Below are 20,830 nucleotides of genomic sequence, written 5' to 3' on the forward strand. Positions count from 1 at the left end.
CATATACATATACATATATATATATATATATATATATATATATATATATATATATATTTATATACATATACATATACATATATACATATACATATATACATATACATATATATATATATATATATATATATATATATATATATATATAATGATCTTTTACGAGCACGGCAGTCTCTGGCGTTCCTTACCATCATCATTCCGTCGAATAGTATTGCAGGCGGGGCAGGGAACTCTGCATTGAAGTGATCTCCCGTCAACTGGGTAAAGAAGATGATGTCTGGGATCCACATGACCTTGTCATCCAAGTCCACCCTCACTATGTTGTAGTGTTTCGCTGGATCCCAACTGATGAACTCATTCATCCTAATGAAACAAAAAGAAGTAACCAAAAAAGTTTCTATATAATACAGACTATGATGTTTTTGGTGAATAGCAAGTCCCATAAAATTGAAATAAACGAACATTTCAAAAAGCACTGGACATAGTTCGAAGAGCAAAGTTCATTTTTATAACCTGTAGGTTAAAACAAATGAATTGGGCCTAAAAAGAAAAACTAACTTGAACTGTTGTAATCCAAATGACCACATTGATGCTCAATTCCTTGTTTTGGCGTTTTTCCATCATTCGATTATTTCAACTTTATCGTACCGACAATAAAGTGCTATTTTTGCTTATGAACCTAAACTGATCAAAAAGAATTATGCTAATTCACATCTTTGTTTTAGCTAAGGCACAATGACCAAAGAAAATAATGTAACAAAGAAAATAGAGGGCTTTGACAGGTGTAACGACATTGTAGGGATTGTGCCAGATGTACTGGAAGAGGCGTGATAGCCAAGAGGTAAGACGAGTAATTTAAAAGCCAAGTGTTGACCGTTCAAACACCTGCCTGCAAGAAGTTGTCTATGCGAAGTTGAGTTCTTGCTTAACCATAGCTTCATGTTGGCAATAGCCTGACCAATCTTGGCTGCAATTATGGTACCATGCAAAAGTTTCCGAAATAAAGAAAAGTGGGGATTATCACTAAAAATAGCAACGCTGCTCATGAAAAAAACCGTCTGAAACAAGGGAAGTAATAAAAAAACTGAGAAAAGGCCGCTGTGGCCTAATGCTGTTCTGCAATTACGCTGAAACCAAATATTATTATTATTAAAAACAGCAGCCGTTCTTATTGTTTAAGTCTGCTAATATAGCGGCACTGTATTACAATCCAAGAAATTGGGATTGCATTGGTGCTGTCTTTTTAAAACCCAAAGGATTTGCATTTTGTAGGTGAGTAGCTTTTTTTCAAGATCTGTTCACGCTTTTTTATCGAAATTCTGATTTCCATGAGCAACAAAAATTAGAGTGATGAATTGGGTGAGTGGAGTCTCACTGGAGTAGTAAATAGAGCGAAAAAGCGAGTAAGTTTAAAGAGTAATTTTTTGACCAACTTTTATAGAGTACTGAGAATTTGGTGCTTGAACAAAACTTCAGTTTTTGAGAATGCATTCTTGTACACCTTCGGAAATTTGACTAGTGTTTCCTTTTTTTCTGTAGGGCTACTAAAAATGTAAGAATTAAATCTAATAACGTTGTGTTTGTTTTCATTTGAAACCCCTAATTAGCTACTATTACTTTAATGACTTTAACATTTTACTGATAGCTTCGACCGGTTTTTATTGAGGCATAAATGAATCAAATTGATGGTTTCAATTAATACCTAATAGTTTCTATTATTTTAGGACTCTTATTTTTTTGAGAATTGAAACTTTAAAAGCCAGTTTTTGACGCCAGTTACTTGAACTTTGTTCTTTTAAGACTAAGTAACCATCGTTTTTATGGTTATTGATACTAGCCTTTGCATCCTCTAATTAGGAAGCAGGAGTGTGTCTAGCTATGAAATGAGATCAAACAGGTTAGCACTTTAACAGTTTAAATTATCTTCTTTTTTCTCTACTTCAATCTCAATCGGAGTTACGGGATTAATTGGCGGCTAATTTCCGGCAATCTGTTGGCTATGTTTACAATTAAGGCTATTGTTAAAGGTCAACGACTATCAAGACAGACTATAGAGACAATCATATTTACACATACACACCTATTCCACTTATGATATGCACTTTTTGGTAATAAGGTCACCCAGTGAGAGCAGACAAAAATCTTAGTTTATTATTTGTCTCACCCATTGAGCAAGGAATCAATCTAGTAGTGAACATGACCAGAGTCAGAAAACAGAGAAGAACAAAAATCAAGATAAAGATAAGATATGGAGCTTCTGAGGAGAACGGGAAAAAGTTATCGGCAATTAGAATTGGAAAGCTGTTCAAAGGTTGTAGATTTATTTGCTTCATTGTAATTGCAATTGAAGAATGGAAATATAACCAAGATCTAAAATCTACATTACTCAATTTTTCTTAAAATGTTTTAGTTTTTTATGTCGAATTGTGATCTTCATGTTGAAGATAGCCTGACCAATCATCCGCTACTCAGACAAATTGTGATCTCCGCTACTCCCGAACTATTATCAGATTTAGATTTTGCAAAAATGGCTAAAGTTATTTCTGAATTGGTTCCCATTTATGTCATGTCTGTTTTTGCCCTAACGCAATGAAGAACATTGTAACGATGTGGATAAAATTTGTCACTTGTCATTCAGGTCTCAAGTACTATTTGATTTAATTTGAGTTTGAACTTCCGGATGTCGTGAGTTTCCCACGTTCCCGCTGTTTTTGAATTTGTTTTTGTTTGGCTTAGATTTTTATCTTTTAGAATTAGAGGGTGCTTTCCTCTCATATTGTATAATGTAAGTATTGTACCGCGTTGTATTCTAACACTTAAAAATCTATAATGGAAGCTCCATTCAAATGTTTATTATTAAATAGTTAAAACCGGTAACTACCATAACATTTTTAGTCGCACGCACAGTGCCCGCCATAATTCACTTTAAAAGGAGATAATTAGGATTTCCGTTACGCCAAAAAGGTAATTGAATTCCATCTGATCAGAAGAAATTTGGAGTTCACTTTAGCCTCATCAGAGGTAATTTTGAGCGTTCTTTGGTCTGGACAATGATATGGATCCGGTCTCTACCGGTATTCCACTTCTGGCTAAATGATAGTCTGGTTTGAAACTTATCAGAGGCAATTTGGAGCGCACTTTGGTCTGGACTATGGTCTGGTTTGAGGTTGGCCAATTGAGTCTAGACAATGATCTTGGTTCATTATCATCAAAGACTCTTTTTCGGTTGGGGCTGTCTGATGAGAAAGAGTTCCATCACATTTCAATCTGATTTTAATGGAATTACTAATTTCTCTTTTATGACTTTTAATGCGTGACTTTGAAACCAAATGAGATCTTTCTAACTACGAAGAACCTGCATAAGTTTATTGATAACAATTTCTTCACAATTACTACCCTTTTTGTTATGTTCCGCAACTTCAGCCAAGTACGAATTCATCATGTTTTAGACAACAAAAAAGTACAATTGATTAACTTCAGGCCACCTCAGTTTTCGACATAAGTTCACACGTGATATTTTTTGCAAAGATTTGAAGATGATTTTAAAAAACATCTAGGACTTGGTACAAGATTCAACAAAGAGGCTCGAAATTGTACTCAGAGGACAGTCTTTCTGCTCAAACAACCTCTTCACAATTGCAATCTTTAATACTCAATTGATTCCTACAAATCATTGGAAAACTTTCCCCACAATAGCCAAAAAATTGTCAAAACGAACAGCAGTTTGTAATTATAAACTCTTGCCTAAAAATGGAGATCAAATGACATTTCCAGTTTTCTAACAAAATGCATCCGCCAAAATATAAGGCAGTGGCCTTCCACTGAACAAGCTAACGAAACTTGACCTGTAGGGAATCTGTTGTCGATGTCCCTATATATGAGACTGTGACAAACCATTTGGAATAAAAGTCGACGCAGAAACTGAACTTTAACTGTATTATAACAATTAAAAGAGAGCATTTTGGCATTGAACATTGATTAAAATCGGTAAAAATAACGAACAAACCAAAACAAATCCAGAGAATCGCAGCGTTAAAAAAATTATCAGTGCTGAATTTTTTTTAATTCACAAATTAATCAAAAATGGAATAGATGTCAATGAAAAGGTTCGTTTAATAGTAATTTATTACACTTTCTGGTGATAACTTTTGAAATTTATTGATTAATAATTAGGATATGTTTGTTAAATAAAAGCCATAAAATGTATATCGCAGTCTTCCGTCATAGCTCCTTGAGGTTTTCAATTCCAATATTTACATTTAAATCTTCTTGGAGAAAATTTGATAAGCAAAACCGCATATGACATTGAATTTTATCAAGCAATTTCATATTTGGTGTTTTTGCAATTTTGTAGTTTTTCATTCCAATAAAAAACTAAAAAAATTAAATAATGCCCATTTTATCAAAACTATATAATGGCTTTTTAAATTTTTGAAACTCATTTATGTTGCCTTTGTATTAAGTTTCGTGTTAATCTGTAAAGTTTAAATTACTAAAGAAAAACAGAGTGGAAAAAAGTCAAGCTTGAAATTTAGAAAACAACTTAATTGTTGCCATAAGGCGAAGCAATGGTGAGACCTGGGTCGAGAATTTTTTAGAAAAAAATATGTAAGGAATGCGCTGAAATGCGACGAATTTTCCTTAAATCCAGTGCAGAAACCTTACCTAATAAAGTGCTGAAACTTCTGTAGGAAATGCGCCGAAACCCGCTAAAAGTTCCAACTCAATGTTAAACTCTTCTCACATTGCCTGAGTCTCAAACCCTGCTCTACAGTTCGCTAGTTATCAGCTAATCCACTGTGCCATTGCTTCCTGACTTTCTTCTTACATAATTCAATTTTTTATTAATGAAGTGTTTTGTAAGAAATGCGCTTAAAAGTTCCCAATTTAATAATATTGTAAGAAATGCACCAAAAAGGTGCTGAATTTATGAGAGAGACGTGCTGAACTTGCGCTTAAAATTAAAAATTTCCATGCATTTTCAAAATGTCCGCACATTTCAGTGCATTCAGTGTTTTTTATATAGTTTTAGCGCCTTCGGCGCATTTCTTATATATGAGCTGAAACGGCGCTGACATCTCGACACGGGAAGCCATACAACTTTTGATCAATTGTTGCAATCAGAGTGGTGAAATGAAACGCCAAAAAAGTACACTGTGTTTTTTGTCTCAGCTACTTTGTATTCATCAGACAAGAAATCAGATCTGCATAATAATTGCAAGGCGAGAACAGTCAAATGACAGATGTCTTAAACTAAGCTGAACCATCAAATGTTATCGAAGAAGCAAAATTTTCATAAATCTGGAAAACTTAAACTCAGCAAAAAAAACTTGAAGGTAGAGATTGTTTAAATCTAGAAGCCAGCTAAAATTGTTTAAATAACCCAATTTGCGTGAGTTCAAAATTGATTAAAACAGCATGAGAGAAAGTAAGACTCCTTCAGAATTTCTTCAAAGAAAGAAAAACAAAATGCAAAAATACAAGCTAAAAAAATAAATTGAGGCGCAAAGACCGAGTCAAAAACATGAGTTTAATTGATTCAACGGAATCATTCAGAAGCATTTTGTGTGTTTTCGCGCAAGTAAAAAATATTGTTCAAACGTATAAGAAAATGCAAATGTTTATAAATTTTTATTTAATTAATGTGCATTGGTTCATATTTTCCTATCTAATGTTGCTTTTATTCTTCAGAAGCCTGTTGTTTGAACATAGGTTTCAGAATTTCACTTTTCCTGTATTCCAGTATCACTAAAGACTTGAAATCAACAAAAACTCCCAAATAAATGCAAACAGCGAAAAGTGTTCAAAATGTCTCAAATCTTTCCTTGATGTGTGACAGATCTGTCACACTAAAGGGGTGAAATGTCTCTTGTGTCTCCAACAACCAAAAAATCTATAAATACTTCTCCGACTTCACATTTATGACTCAAGTCAATTAGGTTTCAAGGTTCTCTGCAAAAATTTGTTTGTAACCACCCATAACCAAATCACAAAAACCTAACACTTTGCTACCGAAACCGATAGAAATTTCATTTGAAAACAATATATTCCCAGAAATTTGAACTGTGCAATTTTATAACTTTTGACATTTCTGGTGTCGCTCTGGCAGAGCTTGCAATACTTTGTCTATAGATTTCAATTAAATTTTCTGTATATTTCAATTTCTGTAACTTAATTCAAGTTACGCCTTAATTCATCATGTAAATCGTAATTCTTAAAAACTTTGACATCAAAGTTTGGTCTCTAACTATCAATAACCATTATCAATAACCATATGTTATAGGCTAATTGAGACTGTTATCGTAATTCTATTATAATTGATATATAATTTGCATCAACATTGAAAGATGCTAATAATGAAATAGGATAAATTGTTGAAAAACGGGTACTAGTTTCGGCGCTATGAGACACGAAGCTAACGATGATTTTGCGCTCATACCCTAGTCTTAAAGCGCTCATGCCTTAAAGCTTTAAACCTAATCTTAAAAAAAGGAAGCAAAATACAGAGATAAATGTGATACATGAAATTTGTAGTAAAAACAGTTAGGTTAAAAAAGTTCTGATTGTCACGATTAATTTTTTTTACGGTTTCACGCCTAAAAACTATCGATTTCAGCTATTTGTCCAAAAATTTCAAAAAAAAAATCTTTTCTCAAAATTTTTTTGAAAGAAGTTTTTTCCGTCTTTCTATTTTCTGCCGCTTAAAAATATTGTAAAAACCGATAAGTGTCTGTATCGAACAGATTATGCGGGAAAATGGAAGATTTCAGACAATACAGAGCTCTCAAAACAGCAGAAATCAACACTGAAAATGTGACAGAAAAATAAAAGCAGAAAAATGTGTTCTTTTCTAAGTTTAGAGATGTTTTTGAAAAACATTCCTGCCATTTCATCAAAAAGAACAATTTTAGTAATTTGAAGCCCGCGGAGAAGCATAAAAACGGTTTCATGGAATGAACATCCAATCAACCGATTTCATTGAAAAGTAAAGATGGACTTATCTTTTTTAATTGTGTTCTTTATATCGTAAGAGCAGATCAATCGAACTAACCTCCTCTAAATGAATACCTTACAAAAAATTGAAGAGTTTGAGAGTTTGTTGAGTGCCAGTTTGAAAAACTTAATTAAACTTTGAAAATTGGAAGAAAAGTATTTTTCACTTCTCCGTATTTTAAAATTTATCTTCAAATTGATCTTTTCGAGACAGTGGGCAATTCTGTAAACTAAAAACTAAGTAGTTTACTTATTATAAACGCCCGGATTTAAAAGTCAATTTTGAGAGATGAGAACAAACCTTTTTCCTATTTCAGTTCAAATAAATCTATTAAAATTTTCTATTTTATATTAATCCGATGAGTGAAAAGACCGAAATGCAACGTTACTTATAACCAAATTTATTCACTGCAGCTAATTGAGATCTTTTTAAGAAATATTAGGGATAGTTTTTAACGTTCCCTTACATGTTCGATATATGAAGAGGCAGAGGGCGAAACCTGTCAGAAATATTTTTAAAAATTAGAAAAAAAATCTTTTATTTGCAACAAAGGGTGTTTCTAAACATATTACGACCCAATATTGGGTTTGTTTAGTCTAGCAGATAACGCATTCGCAAGAATTAGAAAAAAAATAATTGGCTCATTTCGCTCATAAACACTAAAATAGATAAATTTTTTGAAAAAATAATTCAAAAAAGTGCATTTCAAATTTTAGTGTCAATTTTCCGATTACCGATAAAATTGCCCCAAGAATTCCACACATATTTTTCCTGATAAAATAACAAGGTGTAAAAAAGCGATGTGAACCAAGGATAGAGATCAGTCTGAGAATGTTAGTTCCTTTAAGTGTTAGATACAAACACAAACGATGTGCAAAAACTGTCAGGAAAAGTTTTTTTTTAAAAAAATTGGAAAATTACGTATTATTTTGTTACAAACTGCGAGGGAAACGTCTCCAAAACCACAATTTAGTTTTTCAAATCTGTTGGGTAATACTGTTGAAAACTAAAAAAAATTATGTTCTTTATGCTCATGAGACATCAAATATGACAGAATTTTCGAAAAACTTCAATCCAAGGTTTCAATCCACGTTTGTTTTAAAAAATAAAGTTATTGAAAAAATTTGCCTCAACCAGTCCACGTCTAGTTTTTTGAAACCAAAACGGTGAAGCCAGGTCAGTTGCCAAAAGTAAATTTTTTTGCGTTTGCTTTAATTTTGTGAGGTGTGTGTGTGTGTGTGTGTGTTTGTATGATTTGTCTATGTCTGCATTTTTCAATTTTTACCACACATATTTCTAGAAAGGGCAAAGTAGTTTTCGTTTTTGTCTGCCGAAAAAATGCGACATATTTTTTGGTTCCAACAGTACAAATAATTTTGTCAAGTGCATATAAGTTGCTTTCGGATGCTCGCAAGGGTCTCTGACAGAAATTAGTGGTTTCTACAACCTTTGGAGTAGTGTTGGAACATGCTGCGCTACAGGCAGACTCGCTCGAGCCATCTTGATTTTTACAATTCGAAAAATTTGAATTGTATTGGGGCGCTGTCTTTTTTACGACTCGAAGAGGAGTATTGGAGAAGTCCTTTTTTTAAATCAATTTTATTGGAGTGATTTTTGAAGCGGGAAATGAAACACGTGAAAAAATTTTTTGAAAAAAAAAACAAAATGAAGAGTGGAGCGAAAAGACAGTGGTTTTTTGTTCACATCGCTGTTTTCTAGATAACGAGAAATTGAGGTGTGAAAAAAATTCTGTAAGCGAGCGAATTTTTTTGTTCACGTGCGGCATATTAAAGCAATTTTTTCGAATAAGAGGTTTGGTTATGATATTCTTTCATATTTAGGTGGGTTTTGGTAGTGGTTTGTAGTGGTTTGAAGGTTTCTGGAAATTCATATGAATTTTATGCTAATTCGGTGGTTTTTCATGTTTTTTGCTGATTTTTGGGCTAATTTTTGTGATTTTTTGAATTTTGTTTTGTTTTACTGCCTCAAATGGGCATTGAAAAGACCCCTATTACTTAAGCAATTTTTAGTTTAGAAGTGGCTACAGTTTTATGGATATTACGTTCTTTTTTATTGAGAAAAATGACGAAAAATTGCGAAAATTGGAACTAATTTTCTTAATTTTTTTTTGCAGTTTTTCGTTTTTTTCTGGTCTTTAGACAGCTTTCTTAGCCTATTATGGCTTGCCTATTGTTTTTCGAGCATTTGGAAAACCTATTGGTTGAAAAGAATTTTTTTGAATTTATGTGCTTTTGTAATATAAAAAAATTTATTAACTTTTCCCAATTTTTTTAGTGAAAGTTGTTTGTAAGAGCTAATTTTTTGATGATTTGGCGTCAAGTATTTTTAAAATTTCCCATAAGTGGTTTTAATAGGTACTAGTTGTGTTGATGAAGTATTTTTGACAGAAGTTGTTATTTCGTGATCTCAAGTTATGACAAAATTTGATCAGATTTTTTATTTTTATCGTATTTTAATAGATTTGATTTTTTTCTTTTTGTTTTATGGTTTTTGTTTCAAGGTAATCCTAAATTAGTGGAGGCAAATTTTTCTGATGAGTAGTTGGATGGCATTCAAATGGATTTCCACTTCGAGTCGTTTCCGGAATCCTTCCGGTTATGTTTTTTTAAAGATCTGTTCACACATTTTCATGATTTTTGAAGGCAAATTGGAGTAGTGATTTTGGTCACGCCGAAACAGGAAGTAGAGCAAAAAAGCGAGTGGTTTTGCGGTGTGAAATTTTTTCGCTCTAAATTTAAAGTAGAGTGAGAAAACGGTGTTTGAACAAAAATTCGCTCTCTCGCTAGTGGTTTTTTGTTCACAAGCTTCACAAGTTTTTTCGGTATTTTGGATCGGATTTTTTTTAAATGGTTTTCCCAATCAATTCATAGTCCGTTCTTGGTCTACTTTTCTGTTTAGTCAATGAAAATTCTTTGAATTGTACGTCAGGACTTGTCCTGCTATGTTTTTATAATTCGTTTAATTTGGTGAATACTGTGTTTGTTGATATTCAAATGTAGACGTTACAAATGTTAGAAAAACTATTAAAATCAAGTACTGTTGAGGAATATTCTGAAGAAGAAGTAAAGCCTTGCGCATAATTTCTCCTAATCATCGTATAACTTTGGATTACAAAAAATTCGCATCGAAATTGCAGCTGAAGTATAGTTTGCAAAGATTTTGATTTTTTTTCGATTTGACAAAAGTGGTGTGAATTAAATTTATCATTCGTTCATTCATTCACTCATTCATTCATTCATTCATTCATTCATTCATTAACCATTAAACCTGGTCACCTTTGCAAAAACCAATTAACAACGAATAAGATCATTAAAACTGAGCGATAAATGAAATTTCAAATATGTCGTTAATTGTTTTTTCAATTCAACTCTAATTTCCGTTCACTGGAGTTCGCTAGAAATGCTTCGACGTATTAATGAGATAAAGGTTACAAGGCGGGGATTTGAAGCTGACCGAGTCATCGTGAGATTACACCAGTAATCTATCATTAAGGGACGAATCTTCTATAAACTGGTGATACTTTATGAAAACGCTAATGGGTTAATGATCCCTACAACCTTGAAGGAAGGCAATATTTTAATCCTGATTACATATTTATTTAATAGCATAATTTTTATATCTCAGATGCAGTTAACATAATGCGCATATAGTAGAATCAATTTTAGCTAAAAATGGCAATTTTTCTCAAAAAAATCAATGAAATTTTGTTGAAAGTTCTCTAATTGGTCATGTAAAAAATTTATGTATTTTCGACTACCGAATTTTCTATAATAGTTCGAAAAAATTGTTATGTTGTTTTCAAGGTGGAATTGGTATAAATTTATAAATAAATATAACGAACTTATTCATAACCAGTATAACTACTCAATATTTGAAGTTCAAATTCTGACCGGGATTTTCAAATCTCAAATTTTCCCCTTGTAACCATACGGGAAATAGCACCGCAAAAGTCTTATCTGATTGACATTTAACATCACATTGAAAAAGTAATTGCCACCTCATATAATAGAGCAACCTCTGTGCTGAAATTGAACAAAATCCTCTTATATTTCGTGTTCATAACTTGAGGAAATGCATATGAAGGTTTAGCTGCATTTTCAACATTAATTACATCACGTTTTCTTCTATAATCACTTTTTTAACAACGTGGATTTAGCTGAGAAGTAATATGGCGAAATGACAAGTCTATAAGTGCAACGTGATCTGATGATTCATACTGCAACTGTACTAAATATCAAATTTAAATCTTCGACATGCTTAGAATATAACAAAACTTTTTTTTTAAAAATGCACTGCACAATGATACTGAACTTAACCAAGCTTGCTATCAGTAGACGCGATGAATCCGTTTATGTGTAAATGCTGGAGTGTTACTTGTAATCGAACAAAGACAATCGACAGATGCATAATTTGTCTCTCAATTTGACTCACGAAATAGAAAAGCCCGCATCTATGACTTCAAGTTCTTTAGAACGGTAAACGAATTTTGCGCCTTCGGAAATCTTCACTCACCGATGATAAACTTTTATAGTTTTTAACTCAAACGAAAAAAATATTGTGTCTTCAATATTTTTTCTATTAGGAGAAAAAAACTTTTCCTTGTGACTTGTTCTGTATTTACAATTGGCCTGCTACCCGATCTACAAGAACAACTTATTTTACTGACTCAATAAATCAGCTTTTGATAGTAATTCAAGTTTTTGATTTTGATTTAACAAATTATTCAAATGTTTCTTGATTAATGGTAATGGGGATGTCCAATCCAACTCTACGGTGTTATAGTTTTGCATAAGGGCATTTTGTAATTTGCACATCTCAAAACAAACAATTCGCCCAATTTCGCCTTTAAAGATCAATCGATCGTTGTTGATATGAAAAGTTTTTGAGCAAAGCGAGTTCGATTACAAACTTTATAAGACCTCCAATGATCTGTAAATTTCAACGCACTTTCATAATTGAAGTTTCTATTCGACGTTCAGAATTAGGTCATCTTTAACAATTAGGAAACTATTCGGTCGCAAATTGTGTTGAATAAGGCTCTCGTTGTATTGATAGTTGGAAAACGTTTGTTTTTCATTGCCCAATTCAGAGCACGTTTTTGAATTTTCTCCAATATCCTGCATTTTGGCCATTTCGAAAACCTTAAATTAGAAGCATAAGTGAGAATATACAAAACAAAAATTCTGTATAAGTTTTCTTATGTTGCAATGTTGCTGGAATGGGGAACTTTTCTTTTCAACAATTTCTCCAGCTCTTTCACATGTGGTTTGAGTGGTATTTCAATATCTTTGCAAAAAGTTTTAAATCTATTTTATCTCCTCTTTTCACTTGGAAACCAATAGATTCAATTTGGGAAACATAGAACTCCTTTTTGTTTTCTATAGACTAATTGATTGCTCTGTCCAAATAATTTTAAATGAAGGTCAAATTATTGAAGTTTCCTTTAATTTTCGTGTCATCGGAAAATATGTATGAGTTGTTTTTGAGAAAAGTTGTAAGATCATTTATATAAACACTCAACTTCAATAAAGCAAAAGCTTACACCTGAGGCATACTTTCGTTTCTGCTATTTCTGACTGAACCTCTTCATCTACAAACAGACTTTGCGTTATAGAGCTTACATAAAATTGCAATTTGATTCATTGTGTTGAAGGCCTTTGCGATATCAACATAAACACTATGAGCAGACTGTTTCGCGTTGAAGAATAAATTGTTTTTCTTCTTTCAACTCCATTTCTGCTGATGGGCAAATGCCCACATTTATTTTAAATTAAATGAAATGGTAGCATTTTTCTATGCCACGTCCAATGACCCTGTTGACCCATGGTCACTGCATTCATATAATTAATTTATCTGGTCATGACACTACTACGTCAATAGTCAAATACGAATGGCTGCAACTCTGATCTAAAGTCTCGTTTTCTTTACCGCCCTTCCTCAATCTCCAACTTTCAAAGATGTTTATATTTATTATTTTGTCTGTTTAAATCCTCGGTTTATGAATCAAATTATTGCAGCTCAACAACCAACTAAATTGTTTTATAACAAGACGGCTCGCGCAAGTCTGTGCGTAGCACATAATGTTCCAAGATACATCTCAAGTTTGCAGACACATTTTTAATTCTGCCAGAGAAACCTTTGTGATTATCCGAAAGCAATTTTAATTCATTGGAGGAAATTACTTGTACTGTTCGAACCAAAAAAAATATGCCGTCTTTCTTCAAAGAAGAGAGACATAGAAAAATCATACGAACACACACACACACACACACACACACAAACAGCAGATATTACGCAGACAAACACCAACACACACATACAAAGCTGAACACCAATAAAGAAACGTTTTTTAAATTTTGTTTTTGTCAATTGGTCACAACTAAAGGTTCTTCAGTGTTTATTTAGGCCTTCCTTGTTTTTTGCCAATTAAACTATTTGTGGATTTTTTGAGGCAATTGTGACAACTGCTCTATTTTTGACACTAAACGTTGAAACCTAACCTTTTAAAATTTTTAGAAAAATCTTTGAATTTTGATAACTCATGAACTTAACGGGACAACTAAATTTTCAAAATCTCGCAGAAGTGTTATCAGCGAGATCTAAAAAGACAAAATTTTAGCATTGGACATAATTAAATTTGCATTTGATGGCAAATTTTAGGTCAGTTTTTCGTAATTTTTTGTGTCTTCTGCCAGCTTCTGCTTTCTGCCTCTATTTGTTTTTGAAGGAAATGATTCTCTCAACCTAACTTTCTCTCTCTCTCTCAATCTTTCTCTCTCTCTCTCCTCTTTCTCGCTCTTTAACATACAAATCACATATAAAGAAAAAATTCACAACCATAAAAAGATCGACACAAACGCGCACACATAAAAACACAAATACAAACCCACCACCAAACAAATTTTTCAAGTTTTCATTTTGGGGTCAAATCATTACTCAAAACCCGTCACCGTATAATTATGGCTTTAGTTTTTTCTAATGAAACTAGGTTTGGACATTTTTGGGCAATTTTTTCGGTAATAGCAAAAAAAACGGAAAAATCTGAAATGAGCTTTTTGAACGTTTAAGAAAATTTTTGTCATTTTTTATACTTCATGACAATTACGGGACAATAAATTTCTCAAAAATTGTAGCCGTATTATCGGGGACATCTACAAACACACAGGTTTGGCATTGGAGGCAATTATATTCGCATTAAGTTGCAGATTTTAAGTAATTTTTGTAATTTTTTATGATTTCCGCTCAGTTTTTGCTCTCTGCCTCTATTTGTGTATAACACTTGAAGGAAACTTTTTTCGCACACGAACTCTCTCTCTCTCTCTTTTAACACACATAACACGTGTATTGAGGATAAGCACACAAATACATAAACCCACACAGGCTCGCACGCACACACAAACACAAACACAAACACAAATACCAATATCGCCAACTAAAAAAAATTTGTTTGCATCTGATTTCTGCACAATGTTCGTAACCATTCATTTGTGTAATGATTGTTGTGTTCTCTATAAAACAAACCAGGCGTGAAATTTTTGGGCTTCTATATCGCAAGTTGTAAAATGATACTAAAATCGGAACTATTTCGAAATTCAACTTTTGCACTATTTCGAAAAACTTTGTCGTTTTTGATGTTTCATGAACATAATGCGCTCATTGGGTTTTTTTACCCCAAAACTGCTCAAAAGTGTTTAACACTAGATGTGAGAAACAGAGTTTTGCTTCTGAAAATTTTTAAAACCGCATTGTTTAGCAAATTTAAGTACTTTTCTAAGTGTTTGATAATTCTGACAGTTTTGCTCTCTGCCTCCAGTTGCTCTTAACACATAAGAGATTGTTGACAACTGTTTGTAAAGCCTCCTTAATAGTATCTCTGAGGAAAAAATGGTTATCAGTAGAATTATAGTTCGGTATTTTTCCGTCTTTTATGTAAGAGCATTTTTAAAGAAATAGGAAAAATTAATAATTTTATGAGAACTGAAAAAGAAAAGAAAAGAGTATTTTTCTCATATTAGCAGTTGTACAATCAACGACTCGAAATAAACAAATTAGTTTTTTTAATTTACAGAAACGACCAAAGACTGGAAAAATTAGTTCGAAGTGCAATTTCGCAACACAGAAAACAGAAAAACACTTTCATTTTCATAAAAATTGTATTGAATTTATCAACCTTACAATCCACAAACTCTCTAAGTTTCAACTTTGACTGTATTTAATTATACTAAAGACGATTAGTTCGAACTGTCTGCCTCGATGTCATGGAGAATACAGATTTAAGAAAATAAAAAAAAAATTTCCTTCTTTTTTTTCAATGAAATTGGTTGATTTGATATCCGTTTGATGATACTAGTTCTCTACGTTTTGGTAGTTTTTAAACTACTCAAGTGGTAAGTTTTGATCAAATGAGAAGAGCTTGTTGTTATAGAAGCTGTGGAATTTAGAAAAAATACGTTTTTCTACTTTTAAATTTACATTTTTGTAAGTTAATTTTTACCAAGTGTTAATTTATTGAGAGCTCTAAATTGCCCGAAGTCTTCAACATTGCAAAATATTTTTGATATAGGGAAAAAATTCTTTGTAAAATAGGTTTTAACCAGCAGAAAGCAGAAAAACGAATAGAAATGTTTTTTAAACAAAATTTTGAGAAAAATCCAAATTATTCATCTTTTTGGAAATTTTTGATCGTATAGTTTAAATTGTTAATTTTTAGGTTTGAAGATGTCATGCATGAATGAAAAATCTCAATTCATTCTAACTCAATTAACTACAATTTTGTTTGTTTGTTGCTATCTTAAATTTCAATGCGATCTCACAACCACCCGCCCGGCCCCCTAGCGATCGTTCTTTTTCCTTCGCAATTTTTCCTTCGAAACGAAAATTCCAGAGTTCCCCCTTTTCTCAAATTTCTGATAGTTTTTTGTATAAAAATAGACACTAGATCCTGAAGGCTACAGATTGGTGTCTTTCTTTTTTCCTCTACGATGCGTAAACCAAAAGTGAAAATTTGACTGGAGAAAAAATGCCAGCCTCGCATATATATTCCCCCATTTTTGAATAAATGTTGGAACAATAATTGCTTTTTCTGAAATCTGATGATAAGGTGTTCAGCAAAGGAAACAGGAAATATTAGCACTGTGATTAAAGACGTCTAATACCTGTGACTAGACAAAACTGTTTTAGAAAAGCTTTAATTACGATTCGGAAGAAATTCCAAGCTGATCAGATTCATCAACCTACTAATACTTTGTGACTATATAATCGACCCATCATCAGCCTTGGGCATTCTCAGATGAAAAATATTGATTAAAACCCTTCACATATCTACAACATAAAAATAGACGTTAAAACCAGAGAACAAAAATTAATAATCAGTTCACTGTGGGCATAATTTGTATTTATTTAATCATATGACCTTGTAAAAAAAACTCAGAAAAAAAGTCATATTCACGATATGATTGTTTTATATTTGTCCCAAGCAAAAAGAGAATTTCACGAAATTCTGGACTTACCGGCGCACCACACAAAATTTTATGGAAAACTCACAAACAGCCAGCAGTTTAGTTTCCAGATATAAAACAACGTTTTAGGATTTTTTCCTTCCAAGTTGCACTAAAAACAATTTGATGGTGTGTATATAGGCGCACTATTATAAGGTTTCTAAATATTCAATGTTATACAACCGTCTTTTTAGGATGTGCTCACAGATAAAACAACATTTGTCAATGAGTACAACTGAAAGTTCAGATGAGGCGACATTTACGCAAAGGACTTTCATTGCAAATTAAACTTGTCGAAAAAAGGGCGAGAAAATTATTTTCCCTTAGGCTTAAATCTGGATACCTATATTGACGAATACCTTATGTAACAATTAAGTGTCATGTAATATTAACTTTAACAAAATGGCGGAAAAAATTAATCCATCTCCTCTGTTCGTTTGTCTACCAATAGTCAAAACCTTTTAACACTAAAAAAAAACAATTTAATTGGGCAATCAGTGTTCGCATGAGGAGTCTCTTTCAGATTTGAGTGTCTAATGTGCTTCCTTTCCCTTTTTTGCTAGAATGCTGCGAACAACATATCTCCATAAAATACTACAAAACGAAATTTTAAAAACTTTCATTATAATTTTTTTTTATAATTTTGAGGTGCAAAATGCAGGAAGATGTTATCGAAATAGTTTTAGCACATAAATCAGTTCTGCGTAGCTTTTGTGATTCTCACATGCAGCAGCGAAAAAAAACTATAAAAATTAATTTAAAACTTACATTAATCGCGATAGTCATGACTTGACCTCAACTGAAGTTGAGGAAATGCAAAATTTGTAATCATGATTCATGTTCTGTATCCCGCGTGTCCTATATTGTGTAAAATGTCAAAATCACAGCAATCTTGAGTCTGTGCAGTGGTGGGACATTAATTATTCCCAGCTGAAACTAGCCCGGAGTACTGCTCAATTTACTACCGCTACTCTTGTTACTCCTCTTACCAGTGCTGTGCCAGTTTGAAACTGAGAAAATATTCTCGATTGGTGTCATTTAGCCGAATCGAAAAATTGCATAAAATTTAGAATCATTTTTCAAGATTTTCATATTGAAGATAACTGGTTAGGGGTTGTTTCCCGTTATTGCCCCCCCCCCCCCCCAAGCTTAGCTTTCGCATGATATAGGAAACTCTCAACCGCATTTCTTACGCATAATGATTTGTTGTGTATTTCATATACAATTTACAACTTGGGATTGCAAAGCGTACTGGCGGGTGGAAAGGCGGGGAGCTGGAGTTAATGGGGAAAGGTGTTCCGCTTTTTTTCACCCCTATTTATTTAACCTCCTATCATTTAACCCCTCTATCATTTCACCCCGATTTTAATCTTTTGTAAAATAAGGACTATTAAATTAGCAATATAATCATTTGGTCATGCCTTAAGGGCCATGGCCATGCCCTAGCGGCCCGTGGGACTTGATATGAAACTATCACAACCGATCATGGGGTTAGGTTGTCTACTTAATTATGACAAAATATGCCTTTAATGTCGACTGCTAATTGGCGGGCTCGGGCAAAAAATTTCCTGGGCCCTCTCGCCAATCCGTATGAATTTTGACAATTAAGTTGACTATTTTCTGCTTTGGTGAAATCGAAGCCTCGTCTTCGTTTCAAAGAACGTCACTATTTTCGCTATTTCACAATATTGTTACTGCAAGTATACAAACAGTTGAGATAAAAAGACGAGATCTTACAATAGGTCATTCATCTCATTCTCAATTTCAACCGCCCCTTTCGCTTTTGTCCTCTGAAAAGAACACAAGAATAAAGACGCAGCTTGTTCATAAATAAGTAACCAATGTCCACGAAAATCATTCACATTTGGGATTGAACATTTGAATTGTTAATATGCGCAAAGTCTCAATTGTATCAATATCAAATTCAATTTTAATTAGGTTCTCTTCATAAACTTGGAACCTGGTTTCAAATTGAATCAGTTCTATACCTCAGAATAGATAACTAAGTTATGGCAAACAAAACAATTCCTGATTAGACCAACTCAATTGTAAAAGTCACGTTCGATACCAAAAAAAGGTCAAACTATTTTCCTGCTTCTAAACTCATTGGTGAATTAAGAAATTCGATGTAGATTTTTCAACTAAAGTTAAAAACGTTTTCCAACGTCTCTCAAGAGTGGCCGTTGAGAGTCTTAGGTAAAAGCTTCACGGACAAATAAACGCTTAAGATGCTCGAAATGTGTGATCAAGTATATCTTACATTGTTTTAAATTGTGCACTTTATTCTTTTTAAAAAGCAGTCCAAAGTTTTTACTGGAGTTAGTGTGATCGTTTACTGCTAAAAAAACTGTGATGATTTTTAACTGAAATAAATAGAAAGGTATAACTGCTATATTGGAAAAATATCATGTACGAAGTGAGTAGAGTTGTTAGAGTGAAATGATGACCGCGTCGCTTTTGTTTGCCGATGTTTTTAGTGTATGAAGCTAACTTTGCTTGGTTTTTTCAACCGAAACTAGAACGAGCAGCAATTGTATTTCCTACTCTATTCTTGAGGACAAAATGCTTTTAGAATATGCTGAACCGCAGGTGCCCCGGTGTTTTTAAATCGAGCAGTGTCTATCAGACCTGCTCGGAACCGGGATCAAAAATAGCGTCAAAACTATTCGACATGTGAAACCGGTTTTTGATCTATTATCCACAGAAAAGCAGAACTTAGACTCAACAAAGATACACTTTAAACAATCAATCATTTTTATCAATTTTTAAAGGGATCCTGAAGGAGTTGAGAAATGAGTCAGGATTATAGAGGTTTCTATTTATTACTCTGAAAATTTACATAAACAACCCAATGCTAATTCTTAAAATACAGATTTATGATTCTTTTGACAGTACTGCTTTATCAATTCTATTATTAGATAATGATTTACTATACTTACTATGGTTCAGTAAACAATTAGTTTTTGTCAAATGCACTTGCTAATGCCAACTCTTTGGTCCTAACTGACCTTATCTTTAACTAATATTTTTATACGCTTAAATACTCCACTTTAAATACTTTGAAATAGGGCAAAAACTTCACGACTTTACGACATATTTCAGTTTACGACTCTAATCAGGCTCGCATCAATTTCTATGAAAGAGTGAGTGTTTGATGTTTTGAGTGAATTTATGCATTATCACAGCATAAGGTGGCAAATATTGGCCATTAAAAATGTCTTTGAACCAGCTCCGTTTACGACTTTTATGCATATTATGAGCCTTGATCATGGACAGGGGTATAGTAAAATATAATGTCCTATTTATTGCAGCGGACTGCAGTTTGGTAAGGGTAGATAATTTTGGATAAAATTGGAGAAGGCGGCGTTTGCTTAAACTATTACTCGGCAGATTGTCACTGTGCTAGGCTGTAAAATGACGGCGAGGTCTGTAAAACGTTCAAATGACTCCTTCCCAGACAACATTTTATAATAACGCCAGTTGTTAAATGTGGTGAAAGCATTGTATGTTTAACTTTGGAGCCTTACTGTGCTCAAAGGGCGTCCAGGGTTTTGCTACAGTTAATCATTTTTTCAGCCCAATTTCATTCTGCAAAAGTATTTCAAGGGGGTTGATTTTTAATAGTACTATACTAAAAATGCAAAAACCACGACAGAGAAAATTAAAGATAAAGCGTTCAAAGGAACAGCACCAAAACGAGCAAACAGCGTTAAAACGTTAAAACAGAAGTCTTTCAACATAAAAACTCGGTTCAGCTCACATTGGATCCTTTCAACAATCGCCTCCTCTTTCGTCCCTACCCAGGTTGAGGTGTCATCCGGAAGTGACCTCTGGTCAGACCGTTCCAGACCAAAGTAACCTCTCATCAGACTAATGTGCGCTCGAAACACCGTATGCGCTCGAAGTGCTCTCGAAACTGTCTGTGATCAGACCTTGCCAGACGGAAATGACCTCTGATCAGACCCAAATCAGACCATTGTCCAGAAGATTGTGCGCTTCAGATGACCTCTGATCAGACTATCCCCAGACCAAAAATGCCACTGATCAGACCATTTCCATCCGGAACCAAAACCTCGACTCTGTAATTTTGGTCTGAGAACACACCGTGTGCGTCGGACTTGGTCTAATCAGAGGTCACTTCCGGATGGGACCTCAACCTGGGTAGTACAGAATTGACTCCCCTTCTAAATTATACTCAATATTATATTACACAATACCTACGATTTTCTAATAAGCCTACGGTTCAGATAAGTTCTAATCAGTCAATGAATTGCTTGCTTAAATTTTATTTAGATTATTTAAAAAACTGTTCCAATAG

General features: G+C 33.3%; 1 protein-coding gene across 4 annotated transcripts in view; it reads right to left on the reverse strand.

The window, feature by feature from the left end:
• LOC142335219 (neuronal acetylcholine receptor subunit alpha-9-like) overlaps positions 1–20,830 on the reverse strand; it is a 133,570-nt gene that overhangs the window by 35,607 nt on the left and 77,133 nt on the right. For 3 of the 4 annotated variants that reach the window (XM_075383614.1, XM_075383613.1, XM_075383615.1), the window contains one exon: positions 189–363. In XM_075383614.1, the coding sequence (XP_075239729.1) occupies positions 189–363 (175 nt within the window). Of the gene's footprint in view, positions 1–188; positions 364–17,280; positions 17,353–20,830 lie in introns of those variants that run through there. The other variant, XM_075383616.1, reaches the window with a different exon arrangement.

The sequence above is a fragment of the Convolutriloba macropyga genome, chromosome 2, assembly GCF_964194025.1.
Source record: "Convolutriloba macropyga chromosome 2, txConMacr16.3, whole genome shotgun sequence".
Classification (NCBI taxonomy): Eukaryota; Metazoa; Xenacoelomorpha; order Acoela; family Convolutidae; genus Convolutriloba; species Convolutriloba macropyga.